Source organism: Galleria mellonella, unplaced genomic scaffold (assembly GCF_026898425.1).
Source record: "Galleria mellonella isolate WM207_F2 unplaced genomic scaffold, CSIRO_AGI_GalMel_v1 utg312, whole genome shotgun sequence".
NCBI classification, from domain to species: domain Eukaryota; kingdom Metazoa; phylum Arthropoda; class Insecta; order Lepidoptera; family Pyralidae; genus Galleria; species Galleria mellonella.
Window position 1 is genome coordinate 5,753,552 of NW_026442074.1, and position 20,072 is coordinate 5,773,623.

The 20,072-nt window shown below is 30.1% G+C and overlaps 2 protein-coding genes across 3 annotated transcripts; one reads left to right on the forward strand and one right to left on the reverse strand.

Annotated features, from left to right (window-relative positions):
- The first annotated feature begins 509 nt into the window (after window positions 1-509).
- On the forward strand, window positions 510-8,992 carry LOC113514961 (chromobox protein homolog 1-like). Of its 2 annotated transcripts, none has more exons than XM_026899059.3 (6): window positions 510-644; window positions 1,317-1,413; window positions 2,140-2,263; window positions 2,653-2,799; window positions 3,984-4,173; window positions 5,652-8,992. In XM_026899059.3, the coding sequence occupies exons 2-5, from the start codon at window positions 1,324-1,326 to the stop codon at window positions 4,160-4,162; spliced, it is 540 nt and encodes a 179-aa protein (XP_026754860.1). In that variant the 5' UTR covers window positions 510-644; window positions 1,317-1,323; the 3' UTR covers window positions 4,163-4,173; window positions 5,652-8,992. The 2 variants fall into 2 exon arrangements, with proteins under 2 accessions (XP_026754860.1, XP_026754859.1); XM_026899058.3 differs by lacking the exon at window positions 510-644 and adding an exon at window positions 792-1,006.
- LOC113514993 (uncharacterized) lies at window positions 7,259-19,025 on the reverse strand. Its single transcript, XM_026899104.3, has 2 exons — window positions 18,791-19,025; window positions 7,259-13,263 (listed from the first exon to the last, which is right to left on the reverse strand). The coding sequence occupies exon 2, from the start codon at window positions 13,252-13,254 to the stop codon at window positions 9,841-9,843; it is 3,414 nt and encodes a 1,137-aa protein (XP_026754905.2). The 5' UTR covers window positions 13,255-13,263; window positions 18,791-19,025; the 3' UTR covers window positions 7,259-9,840.
- Window positions 19,026-20,072: the final 1,047 nt, after the last annotated feature.

The following is a 20,072-nucleotide window of genomic DNA, read 5'->3' on the forward strand; positions in this document are numbered from 1 at the left end:
ATAAAATGAATGTATAGGATTATTATCTGAAGGAAAAATTATTACGGTACGTATGGTTGTATCTTTTTTACCTGTTTAATTATTGCTTATTGCATTCTATAATGTAGTTGGTAGATTTTTAATTATTAGATTAGATTTAACTTCAAGGATGGATTTTTTTGTTGGATGAAAATGGAAACGCGCTAACGGGATACGCTGGCGGAGCACTAGTGAATCAGTGAACCAGTGATCGATGAGAATGAAAACAAGCCAGTTGTATCATGATGAAATCATCATGAAGAATTAATCATAAAAGTTTCCAGGGGGAAACGCGAGAAGGTCGACTTGGTTAGGTATATTGCTAGCAATGGGATTTTTAGTCTCCATTACTAACAATCCCTTTCCCCCCTCAAGGATGGACTTGGTGAGCATAGCAAATAGGAGAGAGGATACTTAGTCTGTATTTATTAGTGAAAAGAGGATAAGGTCCAATATCTAAGTAATCACTGGTATTTATATTTTAATTTTGAATCTGTATGCATTATAATGAAGGAGAGCCAATCAGAACCTTATATTAATAAAATAAGAAAAAAAAAAAGGAATCTTTGTATTCACGCTCAGACGCCGGCTTGAATTTTGTAATTTTGTTTTCTTTTTCAAAGAAGGTATACTTTTAATTAATAGAACGTGAAGATTTAATTATTCCTTGTATATTAAAATGTTAATAATCATTATGTTTAATTGCATAGCGTTAAAGTTCAAAGATTGTGGTTAGGCTTTCATCATTGCAATCAAAATGGCGGGACCTGCATGCTCTTTCGTATACCCAATATCATTACAGTTTCATGCTTAATTAATAAGTTTTCGGTTTTAAAAATATAAAGTTTTTGAATAATTTTGTTAACAGTTTATCATTTTGCAGTAAATAATAAAATTTTTTGCGATGTTATTTTTTTGCAAGTATATAGGGTTTATCTTTACCATTAATCCTCAGTGAAGAATTTATTACAAATATGTTGTGTATGGGGTAAATATAATTTGTTGTAAATTATGTTCAATTCAGGTTTTGTGTGTAATTAATTGCATATTTTTTTTAGATATTTTTATTATCGTACACAAAGTTAGTTTTTAAATTAATACTTATTCAAAATACTGCTATAAATATAAAATATTCAAATTTCTGCTATATGAACAGTATAGTTCAGATAGCAGAAAACAACTGATTTCACATACTTGTTAATATCAGGCAATTGGTTGATTTTAGGTGCAATATTAATACTGATTGAAAAGCTTGGTTGCATTAAGAAACAATAAATAAATGTTTTTGAATATGTTAGTTCCAGAATGGCAGACAAAAAGAAGGAAGGTGAACCTGAAGGTGAAGAAGAGTTCTCTGTTGAGAAAGTGCTAGATCGTCGTGTTCGAAATGGCAAGGTATATATTTGTTAATTTTAAACTTTTACAATTATTTTAATATAAAATATCAGGAATAACGAAGCAAGTATGTAGGTACTATTTACCTGCAAAATTTTTCATCATGCTAAGTCCCAGTAGTGTATTTAATATATATATATTGATAACAATGTCATAAATTGATATTTATGAATGGTCATAAATATGAGTATATATGTATAATACAATTACAGTAAGTTCATAATATTTACTTACATCATATATATATATATATATATATATATATATATATATATATATATATATATATATATATATATATAAAATAAATAGTAGGTAATTTAAAAAAAAAACATGTTAAGTTATAGAATAATTTATGATTTTGTAGTTTATGAAACATATGGGAGTAATTCTTATGCCATGGTTCCAGTAGTATCTGCAAATGTACTTGTTAGTTTGTTGTCCGATGTAGAATTTTTTTTCAATGGATGAAAATATAACCATACCTGTGCTATTGATAAACAATTGCATGACACCAGAGGGTGATGACAGATGATGATGAAGTCAGGCCAGTAAATCCATCAGGAAATAACCACAGTTATTTTCAGTGGGACTATGTAGATGTTAATCCATCCAGAGGTATATTACTGGTAGTGAATACTAAACTCTTCATTACTAACGATTTCTTCCCTCCTGCAGGAAGGTTAGAATATGAAAATTTTTAGTTTATATTTAAATTAATTTTAGGTGGAGTATTATTTGAAATGGAAGGGCTATAGTGATGAAGACAATACTTGGGAGCCAGAAGAGAACCTTGATTGTCCAGATCTAATTCAAGCTTTTGAAGAAGCTAGGAAAAAGAAAGAAGCTGGTGAGTATAATTTTTTATCTTCTTTCTCAGTTTAGTAGTTTTTTATTTATATTTGTTACCACAGAACTCCATCATTTATATAATGATTTATTTTTTTTTTGTTTGTGGGGATATACTTTCAGATTGGTTCCATAGAAATTTGATCAAAATGTGAGTCATTAGTTTTTTATTCGAAATAACTGTTTTGTCACAATTGAAGTGTCTTTTTGTGGAAAAATATTTACTTGTCTTTATCTCCTTTATTTAATCTTTCAACAATTCATGTAATATTGGTGTAATCAAGTGTTAAATAAATAAATATTTGCCAATTAAGACAACACTGTGTTAAAGTTTTATCCAATTGCTAGATCTGAACTCTTTTATCTACATAAGACAAATACTGTTTACAGAGGGAAAAGGCAGTAAAACAGATAAGGATCCTAAGAAGCGCAAGTCTTCAGCCGCCACACCTGATCTCAAAGGTGCCAAGAAAAGCAAGAGTGATGACAAGAAAGCGTCAGGTTTTGATCGTGGATTAGAACCTGAAAAAATTATTGGTTAGTATTTAGATAATTAGAGCTGTTGTTTTAATGGCTATCTACATCTTATATCTTATCTATTTTAAATCAATTTTAATGTATTGTTTTTGTGTGTGTGTGTTTTATTTTAATCTAATCATGAGATTTTATAAAGTTGACTAAAGTATAGAGCCCATCTAATAATAAACAATTATAGCAACCTATGGATACTTAAATATCAGAGGTGTCACATGCATATTGCCAACCCAAATAAAAAAGAATATATGCATAAATTTAAGTTTTCATTAAACTTAACTATTTATAAAATATTAATGTGAATAAAAGCAGAAACTATTATTTTCAGTACTTTCTTATTGATAGTCTAAATAACAAATAAGCTGACATGATAAACTAATGGATTATGATAGTAATCATCTTTGAATATAATTATGCAGGTTTACATTATTAACAATTATAATAAATATTTTTTATTACATTAATTAAATATAGAGTGATATTATATATTTAACCTAGCTAATATCTCTAAAATTTTACTAATTTTTTTATTTTATTTATTTAATAAGGTTCACATACAACTTTTACATTTTACATGCAACTTAATAACACAAAAAATAATTTTGCCTAATGTAAAAATCTTTTATACGCGAACACCACATGCACTATTATAATATTCAATAAATCATTAATAATAACAATAAGATTATCTGAATAATAAGTAGATTAAGAACTTATGTCTAAGATTTTCCGCAATAAGCTATATCTGCTGTTGGTGGGTCCAAAATTCAGTATTTTAAAACCAAAAGAAATGTCAATAAAATCTCTGCGTTTTTCTAATGAGATGATATGAAAATGCTTCAGCTTGTCAATAAGTAAGAGGAGTTTTTTATTCCTTTATTATTTAGATATGAGAGGTGCCACAAAAATCTCTTTTGAATACATTCAATACGTAAAACATGTGTACAATAATGTGGATGCCAGACTACACTACAGTACTCTAGTATACTGCGGACAAGGCTATTATATAAAATAATTTTGGTTCGACTATTACGAAAATCTTTAGTGTTTCTTATAATAAATCCTAACATCATGCTAGCTTTTTTAACTACATTATCTATATGAGGCATGAAATGTTTATGTTGGGTATTGTAATACTTGTACTGTTAACCATCTAAACCTCATAGGGTTTAATTTCCTGTCCTCAGGTGCAACAGATAGCAGTGGAGAGTTGATGTTCCTTATGAAGTGGCAGGGCACAGATGAAGCAGACCTGGTACCAGCAAAACAGGCTAATGTGCGCTGTCCACAAGTTGTAATACAGTTTTATGAGGAGCGGCTTACGTGGCACACGCCAGCCCCTGACGAGACCGCCAATGAAGACTAGGTGTTCCCCTGGTTAGTAACATTAAGTAATAGTAGTTGATTATGATATTGACATTGCAAAGGCAAAGTGTAGTAATACATTTTAGTTTAAGTGTCATTTTATATACCAATATCAACCGATATTTAGTCATTATCATTGAATTCATTATTTTTTCTACTAATGCCATATTTAATAAATAAATCAGAGCAAGCTCTCATGATTTAGCCATGTTATTAAATGGCTAATCACAGAAATTTCTTTGGTTTACATTCCACAACATTTGGTTGTTTTCTATTTTTGATTAATATGAAATATACCAAAAATACAAACATGTAAAGTTGACTGATTTACCATGTTAAACAGTTACTATTTTTCCTAATCACACATTTTGCCTTTTTGTTTAATTTTTTTGCTCTTCTGTAAAATTCACTAAATGACATTTAATACATTTTAAGTAGAATTAGAATTGAGTAGTCAGATTGTTACAATTGTTGTTTCTATTGATTTATGTGTATGTTAGTAATAATTACTGCATGCCCTCTGGAGGTGGATCTGACAGGATATATTTATTGCTTTACATAAATGAGATCTCAGGTTCGAGTTTCATGTGAGCCAATCTAGAACACTGACTTTTAGTGTGTTATAATAAAGTATCAATTACTGCCCACTCCTGAACATAGACTTCCCCTTATTAGGGGGTTTTGCCAGTAGTTGCTGTGCTTGGCAGGCAACTTGGCAACTTTGGTGATGTTTAAAGAGGGACGCTGCTGCCCATCCCTCGACAATTAAGTTCCATTTGACTTCTATTCTAAAGACTAGTCCACTAGTCTATTAGCCTGTTATGACACCCATGGGAAAGGAAGGGGTGACCCATTCTATGCAGGGATCACAATATTAAAATATGCTATCAATATTATGCATTACTATGTTGTACATACTAATTCTGGTCTCTAAAATTCATTCAATCATTTTTACAAGTGGTAAGTTAATAGGTGTTAATTATCATCCCAGTAAGTTTGTCTAGTGTCATGTTTTTCTCATGCAAGCACTTACAGCAGTGATTCTCAACCATTGTGCCGCGGCACTTTTGTGTGCCGCCAAATTTTAAAAGTGTGCCGCCAAATTTTGAAAGTGTGCCGCCAAATTTTGATAGTGTGCCGCCAAATTTTGAAAGTGTGCCGCCAAATTTTGCAAATATTAAAATTTTTTGTCATAAACTATTTATGCAGTGTGTTGTAGTAAGTAAATAATTTTTATCTTTTCCTTTGTGTGCCGCAAAATTTTTAAATCGTTAAATATGTGCCGCAACAAAAAAAAAGTTGAGAATCACTGACTTACCGAAATGATTCTATTATTACATTTGTTTTCCACTAGTATAGGTGGCTGATTATATACACATAATATTATATCATATTTCAACTTCTTACTTTTCTACATATATGTATTCAATTAAAAATTGAAATGGATTAATTGTTGAAGTTCTTATTAAGATCATGCTCTTTCTTTTCAGGCCCATTAAAATACGCGGCCGCGATATCGGAATTTTTATGAATACTATAAATTGTTACTAGAGTAACTGAAAGGATATTTTTTTAGTTTTATCTATTAGACGTTATACGTCTGTTAGGACGAAGATTCGCCAAAATCGTTACTGAATTCATGACGGTTTTTGAGCGATCTTCTATGTACAGTACAGGTATCTTCATCAATTTAAGCATTTATATACGGGATATAGCATACATAAACAGTTACTAACACGTGATTTAATATTTGGTAAAATAGCTCTATATAAAATTGTCTTTAAAAAATTGCAATAGAGTTTCAATTTATTGAATTCTGTGAGAGGTACTAAAAGCACTTGTTAGTATACAGTCTGGTACCAAATGAAGTGTACAGGTAACAAATTATTCAATATGTTGGCATAATTTAATTCCTACAATGATCATTGCATTGTGTAAATCCTTATCTTTATGTATATTTTTGACTGTATATAGCCTGTGTAATTGTTAATTCGGTAACATACAGTATGTACAACAAAATCTGAGAGAAATTAAAAATTAAATTGTACAATTGTGATTGTAAAAATGTCTAAGGAATGTATAGCTTAGTGGTAATATTTAATGACGATGGTTTAAATATTAAAATTCTTTTTATAACAAAACTCATTAAAAAATAATCTCATGGTTGCTTGTATAGATAAGAGTTAAGTGTTACTCAGTTTCTCTCTTTAGCTGAGTGATTTGGTGTAAGATTATATTTAGTTCACTCGAACTAGACATAGCAAAAGAGATTAGCGATCTTAGATTTCGTATCTATTGGCTGACCACGCACTATAGTCGAATAATAAAAACATAATAAAAATGTTTTTACTAATCACCTATAGATTTAAAGTTAAAAATACGCGTATTTTTTATGTTATATAAACAGTATATTCCTTAGACTAATATTTTACACGGTATATCAGTTTTCTTTATTATAACTAAATTGTTACAGTTGTGAAAAAAAACCGACATTGACATTACTCGGTGCTTGCTCCAACGTGAGGGGTTCAATGTAAAAATTACATAAGATTCCATAAAAATTAATCATAACCAAATTAATACTACAATTAAATAATTATATGGTTGTTTTAGGAAGTGTAATTCTCTGATAAAATGAACTAGTCCTTTCGCGCGAGGTACCTCTATTAATTTAATACGAAATACAAAATCATACGCCACAACTGCTACTTCTGTTTGTAAAGATTGCTGTAAGTAGTGTTACGTGAAAAATCACAGATGGCCGCTGGGTTCGGATTTAATCATGATTCATTGCGGCTCTTGATTAATTGTTAAATGACATCGCAGTTGGTTGAGCATTTGTGAAGGCTGACTGAGCTGTGAAAAGTTTATGAATATTGATTTTATCAAATTGACCTTCAAAATCATAATTTATACTTCATTTTCTATAGCACATTAGCATATGTGCAAGAGTTGATATTCGGTGATTTTAAAATTTCACAGACGATATCATTGAGAAGATTATAAATAATTTCACTATATGATAAAAAATAGTAGTCTTTCCATGCCTAGCAGTAATAATGCAACTGCCACAGGGACAGCTAACTATAATATGGTGTAAAAAAAAACAACTCTAATAGAAGCACGTCCCATTTTTATTTTCCTCCTCGAATTTTGTTTAAAAAAAAATGACAATCGTAAGGATAAATAAACAGTCTAAAACTGAATCGTGATTTAATAGGATTTGTCAAATCCGTCCGTATCCGTATTCGGATATTAGACTATCAAATATAAGCGCTATATGGAGATTAATTTATGAAATTTTACAAGGTTTTGAGTAACTTAGGTTATTGGCTAGTTAGACAATTTTTTATTTATACATAATTCTCCTTATCAGTTGGTAAACGGATCTTTTGGTAGACATGTGTTCGCTACCGTTTGAGTGAGATAGAATGAGACGACAACATCAAGCATCTTGTTCGTAGAAAAGTATCTACCGATAGATTAGTTTGTTATATTTGCCTAGATGTGCTGCATTTACGATTGTAAAATGTACATATGATCAAATATATTTGACAGTGTAATATACCTTTAACCAACTATTATATAAACTGTTTCACTAAAAGCTTAATCAAGTTTTGTTCAAATTATCGCAGAGATGCTCTTAATAGTGTAGTCTCGAAATAGTAACAAATCAAAACATTGAATCAATTGGTTTTTTATTTGTATACTCAGATTGGATGTCAGCAGCAGACTACCTATGGTCAGGTCAACTATTAGTTTAAATCCTTATTAAGTTCTGTTGAAACAAACTATATAAACTTATATAGCAATGACCTTAGAGGATTAATGTTGTAAAATTATATAAAAGACATGTCATAATAATTGACGGATTTGTACTTTTTAGATGATTTTTTTATGATTCGTAAAAAGGTTATCAAATCATACATAGATAAAAAGTAGAAGTATTAATTCACGATTCGTCAATGTTTAAATAAAACCTTACAATACATGTACACGTTTTTTTTTCTTCCAAGACAATGCCTTTCCGTGTTGCTAAGAAATAAAAGGGAATAATATTTTTAGATTTATTTTATAGAAATTATAATTTTCGTTTGTAATAAGGTTTCGTATCTATGTTAGTTGTATTTTAAGTTGTAATTGTTAATTTAATTACCAAATCTATTTTGTGTAAATTAATATATCTAATATTACTTATTACAAACAATAAACAAAAATTGCAATGGTTTTGTTTTATTGTTTGTAGTATTTAATATTAGTTTATTAGGATAAATATCACGCGATTCAAGACAAGGTTGGTTTTCATTATTTTCTTATTCTATGAATTATTATACTTATCTGTAAAACAGTAATACAACTAGATATGCCACATTTGAAAAGTCTTGAAATATTATTTGGTGTACTATTATTAGATAAATTCTTTGCGTTTCATTACATAATATTTTTGTTTGTTTTCTGTAATTGTATTTTTGTTGCGACAGTTATGAAATAAAATTATTGTAGTTATGAATCGTTGTGATACCTACTTACGTGCAAAGGACTAGTGTCTAGAAAGTAATGCATTTTAAGTAAGGAAATCGTAGAATTCTACTTACTCTACAACTAAGGTTTATAATATCAATTTTATCAAAATATTTGTGAAAATAGTTGTGTAAAGATAGAGACCAGTACCTACGTTCAAATGATGTAAAATGTAAATTTTAATGTCATTCCAAATCGAATTTTGACATATGCTAATAATAATAATGTAGCAATCGTTGGCATGTCACTTGGCTGACTATTGTGACATATTTCCTAGGATAAGTGAATGGGCAATAAATGTTTTTGCCAAGATTTTGTTTTATTTTAAATAATATACCTATTTAAATATGTTGACTACAATTTTGTATAGAGGCGTAGGTAACACCATAAACTTAGTATAACGTACTTACTAAGGGTAACGCTACCTTAACGATGCATAAATAATTTCCTAATTTTGTGACAAATTGCACTAGAGTTAATCATGATGGTTTCCAGGGAGAACCACGTGAAGGTCGACCTGATAGGGTGTATTGCTAGCAATGGGGCAGTTAGCCCTATTACTAACAATCTCTTTCCCCCCATGAAAGCAGGTCAGTTAGCCCATCGTGACGAATGCAACAAGTATTAATCACAATGGTTTCCAGGAGGAATCGCGTGGAGATCGACCTGATAGAGCTTGCTAGCAATGGAGCCATTAGTCCACATTACTAACAATCCCTTCCCCCCATATATCTGGTTAGATAGTATTTCCCTATTCACTTCTTTTTTCCTGAAGTTATTCCAGGAAAATATGAATTTATAAATTTTTCCTAACATAGATATTGCAATTTTTAGTGAGGGGAACATTGTCATGCTCTTATACCAAAGTATTGTTTATATTATTTTATTTATTTATATCGGCTTTAATCACTATTAAATTTAGGGATGCCTTATTATTTAAAATTCCTTTTGGTCTCGATAGAAGTCTTTATAACTGGGAATAATTTTTGTTTCTGTATTAAATGAAATTCTTTTAACGTTTTAATATTATATTTCAGTAAAAAAATATTTTACTAGTGAATATGTATAAGTAACTTACAAAAGTAGTTATATATGACACTATTACATTATTATTTATTGTAATGTCAAATTAACCAGGTATGAAAATTAAAAATACTTCTATTTATTTCCCTTTTTAGCCTTAAACTTTTCATAATAGTATATTCTTTGATCAGGATGCAATCGAGTTAATAATAATTTACGAATTTCAACATCTTCTTTACTCTCATAAACCTCATCAATTTTTGGTAGCATTTGTAGCACTACTAAGTATATAATCGTGTACTCGTTTGCTAATAGTTTTTTTAATAACAACAAACGATGTGTAAATCGTAAGGTTTCAATTGTACTGTTCAGAGCAGTTGAAAACAACGTGTATATACTAGGCGAATACAGTTGGACTTGTTGTTTCAAATATTGTATACATATATCAGCAAAGACAGGTAGCATGGCTGCACATATTTTACTCCATTTATCTTTTGTCTCTGAATGGTTGAATATATCGACTAGAGAGGTTTGCACGTTATTGTCTTGCGTGTAGAATGCTGTTGTTTTGTTGTCTGTTCTGTCTTGCAAGCAGTCACTTATTGACTTCAAAAATGCAGTAGTTAAATACCATTTGGTTAGTAGGATATAGTTCTCGTCTACCGGTAGTCTATTCTTTAGTTCACTTTGTATAGCTTCAAACATTTTGAATGGTATTGTATTATTAATTCCGATATATTTATGTAAATCGGCTATCATACAGTTGGTCAATTCATTAAGGTTACAGTTATCTATGAAGGGAATAAAAACTTTATTGTATGATTGCATTTGTAATTCCTCGTCCTTCGCGCATAATAGATATAATGACACAGTTTGATTTATTTGACATTTTAAGTATTCTAAAACACTTGTGCATATAGGATCAAATGGTAAAGATGACAAATATATATAACTTTTCACATAAAATTTGACTCTCATGTCAACAGGAATATCGTTAGTTTTTTTTATTGTGTTATATATAGTGGAACTTCCAATATTCAATTTTAATAAATCATCAATAAAAATATTTAATAGTTGCCACATTTCTATATTCTTTTCTTTAATTAATATACTGTGTACTTTCTTAAAGATTAAATTACGAACAGACATGTTGTCGGTAGCTTTCCACATATTATACAATATGGGTCTGGCTTCATCGCTATTCAATTTAGCCGTTGCAAGCATAATACCATATTTCTGCATGGATACTCGATTGCTTTTTATTAATTTCGATATAATATCTGTACACTTAATTGGACTAATATTACTTAATATTGCGTGCAGAGATGGTCGGGCATATTGAAGATAATCACCTTTAGAGTACCAGAAGACAGTTTCGAATGGAAGAAGAGGTCTGGCTAAATACATATTCATAGCTATTTGTTTGCGTAAAGTTAGTATTGGATCGATAGATTCGTTTAATTCAATTTTGGATTCAACCGGTGCGTATTTCTTTAAAATTTTGATTAGTTGGTCTGATGGCAAAAGTAAGCATATTTCTTTAAAAAATGTATGTACTGTGGGTGTGTCAAGTTGCTTTTGAAATTCTTCCGCCCATTCAGATCTTACCGACAATGGCCAATATATACGCAGCTTCTCGACTGTTCTTTTTAAATAGATTAACTTATTATTGTTGTCAAATATCGATGCTAAGATTTCATCCTTGTGCTGATTAAGGAAATCTGGATTATGTTTAAGTGCATAGACGCATAGTTCATCAGATGGGTATAAAGCGAATGATTCTTCAAACATGTATTTTTTCCATGATTTATTTATACTATATAAACTTGAGAGATCACAGTTCCATGATTTCAGTTTATTCATTTGTATAAATCCCTTTAATTTATCTAACAAATCTGTATAATTACACAAATCTTTATTCCAGTCTTTTAATAAATTCAAGAGAGATTCTAATATATCAACCGATCTCTTAAATTTATCTACATTTGTAATTTTTCGTTTATGTAATTTCGTTAAAAGATGGTTGTATAAATAGTTAAAAATAATTTCATTTTCTGTTTCATTCAATTTGTTTTTATAAGTTTTTATAGAATGAGTGTTAATTTTTGTTTTAATTATTTCGGGCACCGGGATATCGTGAAGGATATTGTAGACAAGAACGCAGTCAACACAGTTCTGAAGATTTTTTTCTGAATCCTCGTACAGTCCTATACTACAAAATAGATCGTTTAAAATTTTCCAAGTTTTTTTATTGAATTTATGTGCATTTGTCAGTAAAAGTATGTTGTTCAGAAACATAATTTTGTACACAAATGCTTCATTTATATGTCTGTCGCGATAATAAAGCAACAGAGAATGTATATAATCCAAGTTATTTCCAGCGCTAGATATTAATATTTTTAGTAAATTATTCCGAGAACGCCCTAATGATTCAGTCTGAATAATACTTTTTATTTTTGAAAAAGCTACTTCAAAAGGTAGCAAGTTGTACCAGTTGTAACTAGAACGTATTATTGGATCTGGTAATGATAGATTACTGGCCACAGCACATTTGGATAAGAGTTCGTCTACATCAATCTCGATAGTATTTTTATCTACAATCGGTTCTTGAACTTTGGTGAATGTTTCTACTATTTGTAATCTGTGTTCTATTGGCATATACTTTTTAAATATTGGGATATAGAAATTTAATCTCTTTTTAATGTGTCCATCTTCCATTTGTGCTACAAAAAAATCTTTTAATTTTTCATGGTTGTAATATTTTATAAATGTTGGAAGATGAATATAAGGATAGAATCTCTGGAATGAGTCAGATATTTTATCGGGACAGGATTTCATTGCTGTTTTAGTGGCTCTTGCTCCAAGTTGAGGAATGAAGAAGGGTTTTACGGATAGCAAAATATCTATAAACTTTTTAGGATCAATATGCATGAGCAATTTTGTTGTTTCCAAGTCATATTCTAGGTTTCTTTCCCAATTAAATTTTGATATTAATATATCTAAATATATAAAAGATTTCTCACAAAGACGTTTAAGTAATGAAGGGGTGATGATATCGTAGTGCTCATCAACTACTTTTTCTATATAACCCGTAGAGCAATATGGTAACCATTTTAGTGCAGTTTTCATATTATCTTTTTTAATGTAGTCAAAAAAATTTTCGACTCGGCTTTCCTCTCTTAGGTTAAGCCTGATAGACAACAGTAATTTACATTTTGCTTTGGATGTCATATATGGAAATAATTGTGTGTATAAGAACTCGGGATTAATAATATTTTTATATTGATTGTCTTTAATTAGCCAAGTACTTCGTTTTATGGCTCTGGATACATACAACATATCTTCGCATTTGTAAATATCAAGTACATAATCAACATCTTTATTTCGGCAGGCTATGTCTATTTTTAGCAAATTGTCTATATCGCTATCATTCTGGTTGATTTTTTGAGGTGAAGAACCACAGCTTTGTTTAGTAATCTTTTCCAAATGTTCATTATAGTGTCTATGTTTTTCACCAAGAGTATATCCACGTAGTTCCAATGACGTCATCTTAAGTCACTGGAATTAAACAAGACATGATATTAAGTATAGGTAAAAGTCAAGGGTTGGTGTTAAATAGGATTTGATTTTCATGATTTATATTGCATTTATTTATCTACGTATAATCATGAAAAAAATCAAATTTAGGGTTTACGATCTTAGATTATATTTTATTATCTTAGCAAGCAAAAAGCAAAATATAATTTAATATCGTATAAAGGCTTCTTTTTTATGATTATACATAGGGAATAATAGGTTAAAATAATACAATATCTTATATATAAAGTTCTCGTGTCACGGTGTATGTTACCAAACTCCTCCGAAACGGCTTTACCGATTTTTATGAAATTTTGTGTGCATATTGAGTAGGTCTGAGAATCGGCCAACATCTATTTTTAAACCCCTCAATGAAAAGGGTGACCCTCCCCAAAAAAAATTTTTTTTTCTTTTTTTGACAAATTTTTCCATTTTTATTTTATTATGATTTAGCATTGAAAAATATATGCAACCTCAAATTTTTCGCCGTATTACGATCAACTCCTGTTTTTTAATCGCGATTTTTATATGCTGCAATAGGGTTTTTATATGCTGCAATCCAATATAATAATTCTAGTACGATAAATTTTCATGTATAGTTCTAAAAATAATGTATATAGTAAAATAACGTTTGCCGAGTCAGCTAGTAGATCATAAAATTGTAATTAGACGATGTCTAAAATGATAAATATTTAAGAAAAAATATTTTGAGAGGTTTTAATAAAAGTAGAAATAATTTACTAGATAATTTATAGTCACATGTCTAATTAGTTGTGATGAAATAAGTGTTATATTTAAATAAAACTTATTTAATTGCAAACATATTTATTAACATCAAGAGAATGAACAAAGGTGAGAAAGCAACCGGAAGATCCGCTAGTACATACATGTTAACTAATGTCATCTGTCAATTAAGATGCGTTCCTTTATACATATTTAAACTAGGTACGTTCATCTTACACCTCCCCCTTCAACTTTAAAACAAAACTTTTACAATCAATTACAAAATAAAAAAACATTTTACAAAATTACATTATAAATTGAGTCTATCTTTAGGTTTTATAATTCTTCCACTGCGAGTGTGACATGCTTTATGAGGGATATTTGATTGGTTACTATTTTCAGATACAATATTTGGCACATTATTACTAACTTTGTCATTTAAAGAATAATCAAAAAAATCTCTCTTAAAACTATGTGTTTTTGTGTTTGACCTCTTAATGTGATGAGAAGTGCGCCTAAAGGGCTTACAATTTTCTCCCCTACTGATCCAATATGATCTAGGTTCTTTAGACTTCTTAATAACTACTCCTTTTTTCCAATAACTATCATGACCTGTCCTATAAGTTACATTTTCTCCTTCCTTAAAATTTGTTTCACCCTTCCTTATAAATCTATCATGAATTTTTTTAGTTATAGATTGTTTCACAGTTAACAATTTATGAATATTTTTCTCTATTTTAGGTTCTAACATGCTTTCTGTAATAGGTACACAAGTTCTCAACTGTCTACTCTGTAATATTTGAGATGGTGATACTTCTAAACTAGATAAAGGTGTACAGTTATAACTTAATAGAAAATCTCTATAATCTACATTATCCTCCCTCGCTTTCTTTAATAGATTTTTAGCAATATTTACTGCCTTTTCTGACATGCCGTTACTTCTAGGATAGTGAGGGCTACTGGTAGTGATACAAATATCTTTAGATTTATAATACTGAATACATTCATAAGATTTAAATGGATTGTTATCTGCTATAATTTCAGTAGGGTAACCAAACCTTGTAAATACTTCCTGAAAAGCATTTATAACAGACTTTGAACTTTTATTTATTATTGGTATAATTTCCAACCAATGTGATAGATAATCCACAACAACAAGGTAGGATTTCCCTCCATACTCCATAATATCAGAACCTACTTTTGAAAATCTTAATTTAGGTATCTTATGCATTAACAATGGTTCATGAGTATTTGCAGATTTAAATTTCTCACAAGTTCTACATTTAGATATAAAGATTTGAATATCCTGAGACAATTTCGGCCAATAAAATAGCTGTCTAGCTTTTTTAATACTTTTACTTATGCCTGGGTGACCAGAATGAACTAAATTTAATACATATAATTGTAAAGATTTAGGAACAATAATTTTGTTAGTATAGAACACTAAACCTGATTCTACATAGATATCCTCTTTAAATTTAAAATATGGTTTACATTCTTTTAACAATTTATTTTCTTCAGGCCATCCTTGATAATAATATTTTATAATTTCAGATAACACTTTATCTTTGCTAGTCTCAGATCTGAACTCAGACTTTCTTTCACTACTCATAGGCAAATGCAATGAAACTGAATGAACCATGTCTAACATTTCATAGTCCTTCTCTGTTGTTTTCATACTACATCTAGATAACATGTCTGCAAAATGAATGTCTTTACCTGGTATATAATTAAGATTTAATCTATAATTTAATAATTTAAGACACAAACGTCTAAGCCTTGGAGATCCTACTTTAGTAATAGGCTTTTTAATAATTGAAATCAATGGTTTGTGATCTGTTTGTACCTGAATATTTTTAGCACCATATATATATTTATGGAATTTTTGTGTACCAAAATAAATAGCTAATAATTCCTTTTCCGTTTGACTATAGTTTAATTCACAATTGTTCATTGTTCTGGATACACAAGCTACTAATCTTAAACAGTTATTGTTATCTTTTTGAAACAAACAACTACCTATTCCATTCTGAGATGCATCACACTGCATTATAATTTCCTTTTTAGAATCAAAAGCACTCAAAGCTGGAGCCTCTGAAACTTTCTTTTTGAGCTCTGAAAAATTTTTATCATGTATTGGTAACCACTGAAATAAAACATCTTTTTTCAATAATTGACATAATGGAGCCATAAGCTCAGCCATTTCTGGTACATATCTTCTAACATAATTGAATGACCCTATAATTCTTCTTAACTCAGCTATATTTCTAGGAGCTTCTAGACTTAATAAAGATTTGACTCTATCCTTGTCCATTTCCATACCCTTTTCACTGAATATTTGTCCTATATATTTAATTTCTTTTAACTTATATTGCAACTTGTCTTTATTAAATTTAGCTTTTATTTGTTTTGCACGTTTAATAACTTCCCTAACAGTTTTATCATGAGCTTCCTCAGTTTCTCCCATAACTAGTAAGTCATCGAACCATGTTATTACATTAGGTATATCGCCAAAGTAATTTTGAATTTGATCTTGAAATACATCAGGTGAATTTGAAAGACCATACGGTAAAACTAAGTATCTATACACTCCAAAAGGTGTCGCAAAACAACATTTCCATGATGCACTTTCTGTTAGTGTCACATGATGAAATCCTTCCGATAAATCAAAAACTGAAAAATACTTTTTACCTTTTACTTTACATGCTATCTCATCTACAGTTAATAATACTTGGGGTTTTCTAATTATTTTTTTATTTAACTCACTGGGATCTAAACACAATCTTATATTTCCATTAGGTTTTTCTACTAAAACTAGCCTATTTATACATGCTTCTGAACTTATCTCTTCAACTTTAGTGATAGCTTTCCTCTTAACTAACCTATTCAATTCACACTTCAAAGGATTATATAATTTATTTGGTATCTTAGGTGCCGCATGACAAATTTGCTCATGTGGTAATGTAGGAATATCCACTGGTTTAGGAAAATTTCCATGACCTTCAAAAATTTCCATATTTTCTTGTATAAACTTAAATTTCTCATCATTACAATTTAAATTTACTGTATTAATTCTTTTAACTAAATTCAATGCAATACAACCTGGTAATCCTAGTAACATTGATTTACAGTCAACTACCATGAAATCTTCATAACATTCGATTGCTTTATATTTACAGTGTAAATTTACCATACCCACTGGTTTAATTGTGGAGCCTTGAAAGGCCTCTAAACTTTGGTTACATTTCCTAAGTTCAATATTACTTCCTAGTGACTTATATATATTTAATGGCATTATACTCACATCTGCCCCGGTATCTAATCTACAGTTTACATACCTGTTCTCAATTAAAATGTTCTCTGTCCAGTGTGTCTTTTTATTACCTTTTACTTTGTTTCTCGTTATACTGCAACAATACAATTTAGAATTAGAGTCACTGTCAGAATTACAATCTACATTTTGTACCTTTTTCTTCACATTACAACTAACTGCAAAGTGATTCTTTAATCCACATTTATGACATCTCTGCCCAAAGGCTGGACACTCCCTCGGACCGTGGTTTCTCTTACAGCGCCTACAATTAAATTTTTCTATATATTTTGTTTTATTTTCTTGATATGCATGCTGCCTTCCTTTATTTTTCTGTTTCCCATTATATACTTCTTTATTTCCTTGATATACTTCCTTTTCCTTCTGTTTTAAACTATTTCTTTTCTTCACTATATCTATTTCTATATTTGGATTCATCTCTTTTGCCTGCTTTTTACTAATTTCACTTGTACGACAAAAGTTGGTTGCCTTCTCAAGTGTTAAATTGTCTATTCTTAGTAGAGATTCCTGTAAGGACTTGTCGTATATGCCTTGCACTATTTTATCTCTTAATATTTGGTCCTCTAATGATTCTTGTCCTTCTACATTTTTATACGAACAATTAGCAAGCAGCTGTTTTAAATCTGTGAGAAAATTATGAAAACTTTCGCCTTCTTTTTGTTTCCTTTCATTAAATTTATATCTTTCAAATACTTGATTTGCTCTTGGACTTACATAATTATTAATAGCTCTTATAACATTTGCATAGACTTGCGATTCTGTTTCCGTAATCGGCAATGTATGTAGCAATCTTGCAGATTCGATTCCCATCATATTACGCAAAAGTGATAATTTTACTTTGTCCTGCGAGTCATCTTTTCCAATGCTCACTAAATAATCCTCGAATGCCTGTATCCATACCTTCCACTCTGAGGCTGCATTAGGCGATCTTATGTCGAAATTTGGAGGCAATTTAACCGATCCTTCCATGATGGCGTCTGCTTGGCTGAAAAACTTCTTTACGATATTTAATACTTGATACAATATCGTTTACACTTTGAATACGATAATTGCAACTTCAACCATGACTACTACTTCGAATACCGCTACGACTGCGCCATGTTATATTTAAATAAAACTTATTTAATTGCAAACATATTTATTAACATCAAGAGAATGAACAAAGGTGAGAAAGCAACCGGAAGATCCGCTAGTACATACATGTTAACTAATGTCATCTGTCAATTAAGATGCGTTCCTTTATACATATTTAAACTAGGTACGTTCATCTTACAATAAGTACCTACTTTAAATAAATCAGAATGAAATAAACTGTTCGTTATTGCACCATATTATTTCATATGATTTAGTAATTCAGTGTTAAATTATAGTAGATAGATTTATGTTTGTCTAATTGTAAATAGTAAATACAACATTCAATTCTATAATAGTTAATTCTATTGAATGAATACATACCTGATATATCCAATTATGTATATAAACTACAAATAATTTATAAATTCACACGTATATCGTAATATAGATAGGTACATAATGTTTGCTTTCTACACTTTGTGTAAAAAGTGGAGTGAAACAATCGACTATTTAAAAAACATTTTAATAAAACTAAAAAAAATATAACTAATGTAATAAGAATGACAGGAATAACCACTAGAACTGATCATGAATGAATGAGTGCATTGTTAGTGACAGAATCAAGTCATAATCGCAAATTCGTGACGTGTTTCTTGTTTCCTCGTATGTTACTACAACATAAAAGTAACGTTATTCTGCTCGCTCTTTGAAAAAGTCTATCGAGAGTAAGAGAGAAAGAATTACATTACAGGTTTTTATTAAATGATCGGCGATGGGTGTTTACATCTCTTTCTAACAATGAAAGTTGGTAAATTCCCATACAACAAAATACAAGGAAAAACGAGACTTCGTACGCCTTGAAGGTGTATTGATTAAAAATATATATTAGAGTTTTATGTAAGAGGCCACTGACCATTTCTGAAAAATAATTTTAAATACTCCCCTATAATGATCTCAATGATGTGAAGCAGGTAGAAGTCGTTCTAGTTAGTGGATGCATCTGCATACACTGACAAGGATAATTCTTATGGCGACTATGGAGGGCAGGTTATGTCAACCTTTGACATTATTTTGTGAGAAATGATGTTTACAATGGTGATCTTTTATGCATTTAAACTTTTATTCTAATTTATGCGACTGAAGATGCGGGCTAGTTACAGTTGAGATTTAATACATAAGTAGGAGTAAAGTCAGGGGTGTTCTTCTCTGTGAAATCTGTCCGATTCTAGAATAAAGGCATATGGGTATGCGACCCCGGTCTTCCAAGCCGCTGTAGTATCCCAGTCCTTTCCGCAACTGCAGTGTCCCCTCTTTTCCATTTCCACATAAGTCCATTATTCCTCTTATTTATCAATTAACTTTAAGCATTTCAAACGTCCTCGTCCTTTTTTCCTTAATCCTTACCGAGGTGGACGAAACTAACAACAAATACATTCCCAAAGAGGATTGACCTCAGACAGGCGGCCAGTCGTAATGTCAAGTCAAATCTTTTTGCAATATGGATAAAAAAACATATTACTACCTACCAACCCCATATTATAATTGGGATAAGGGTAGGAATAAGAAGAATGGTGATCTTTTATGAATTATGAACTTTAATTCTAATTTATGCGAACGATGATGCGGTCGAGTTACAGTTGGGATCTAATATATAAGTAGGAGT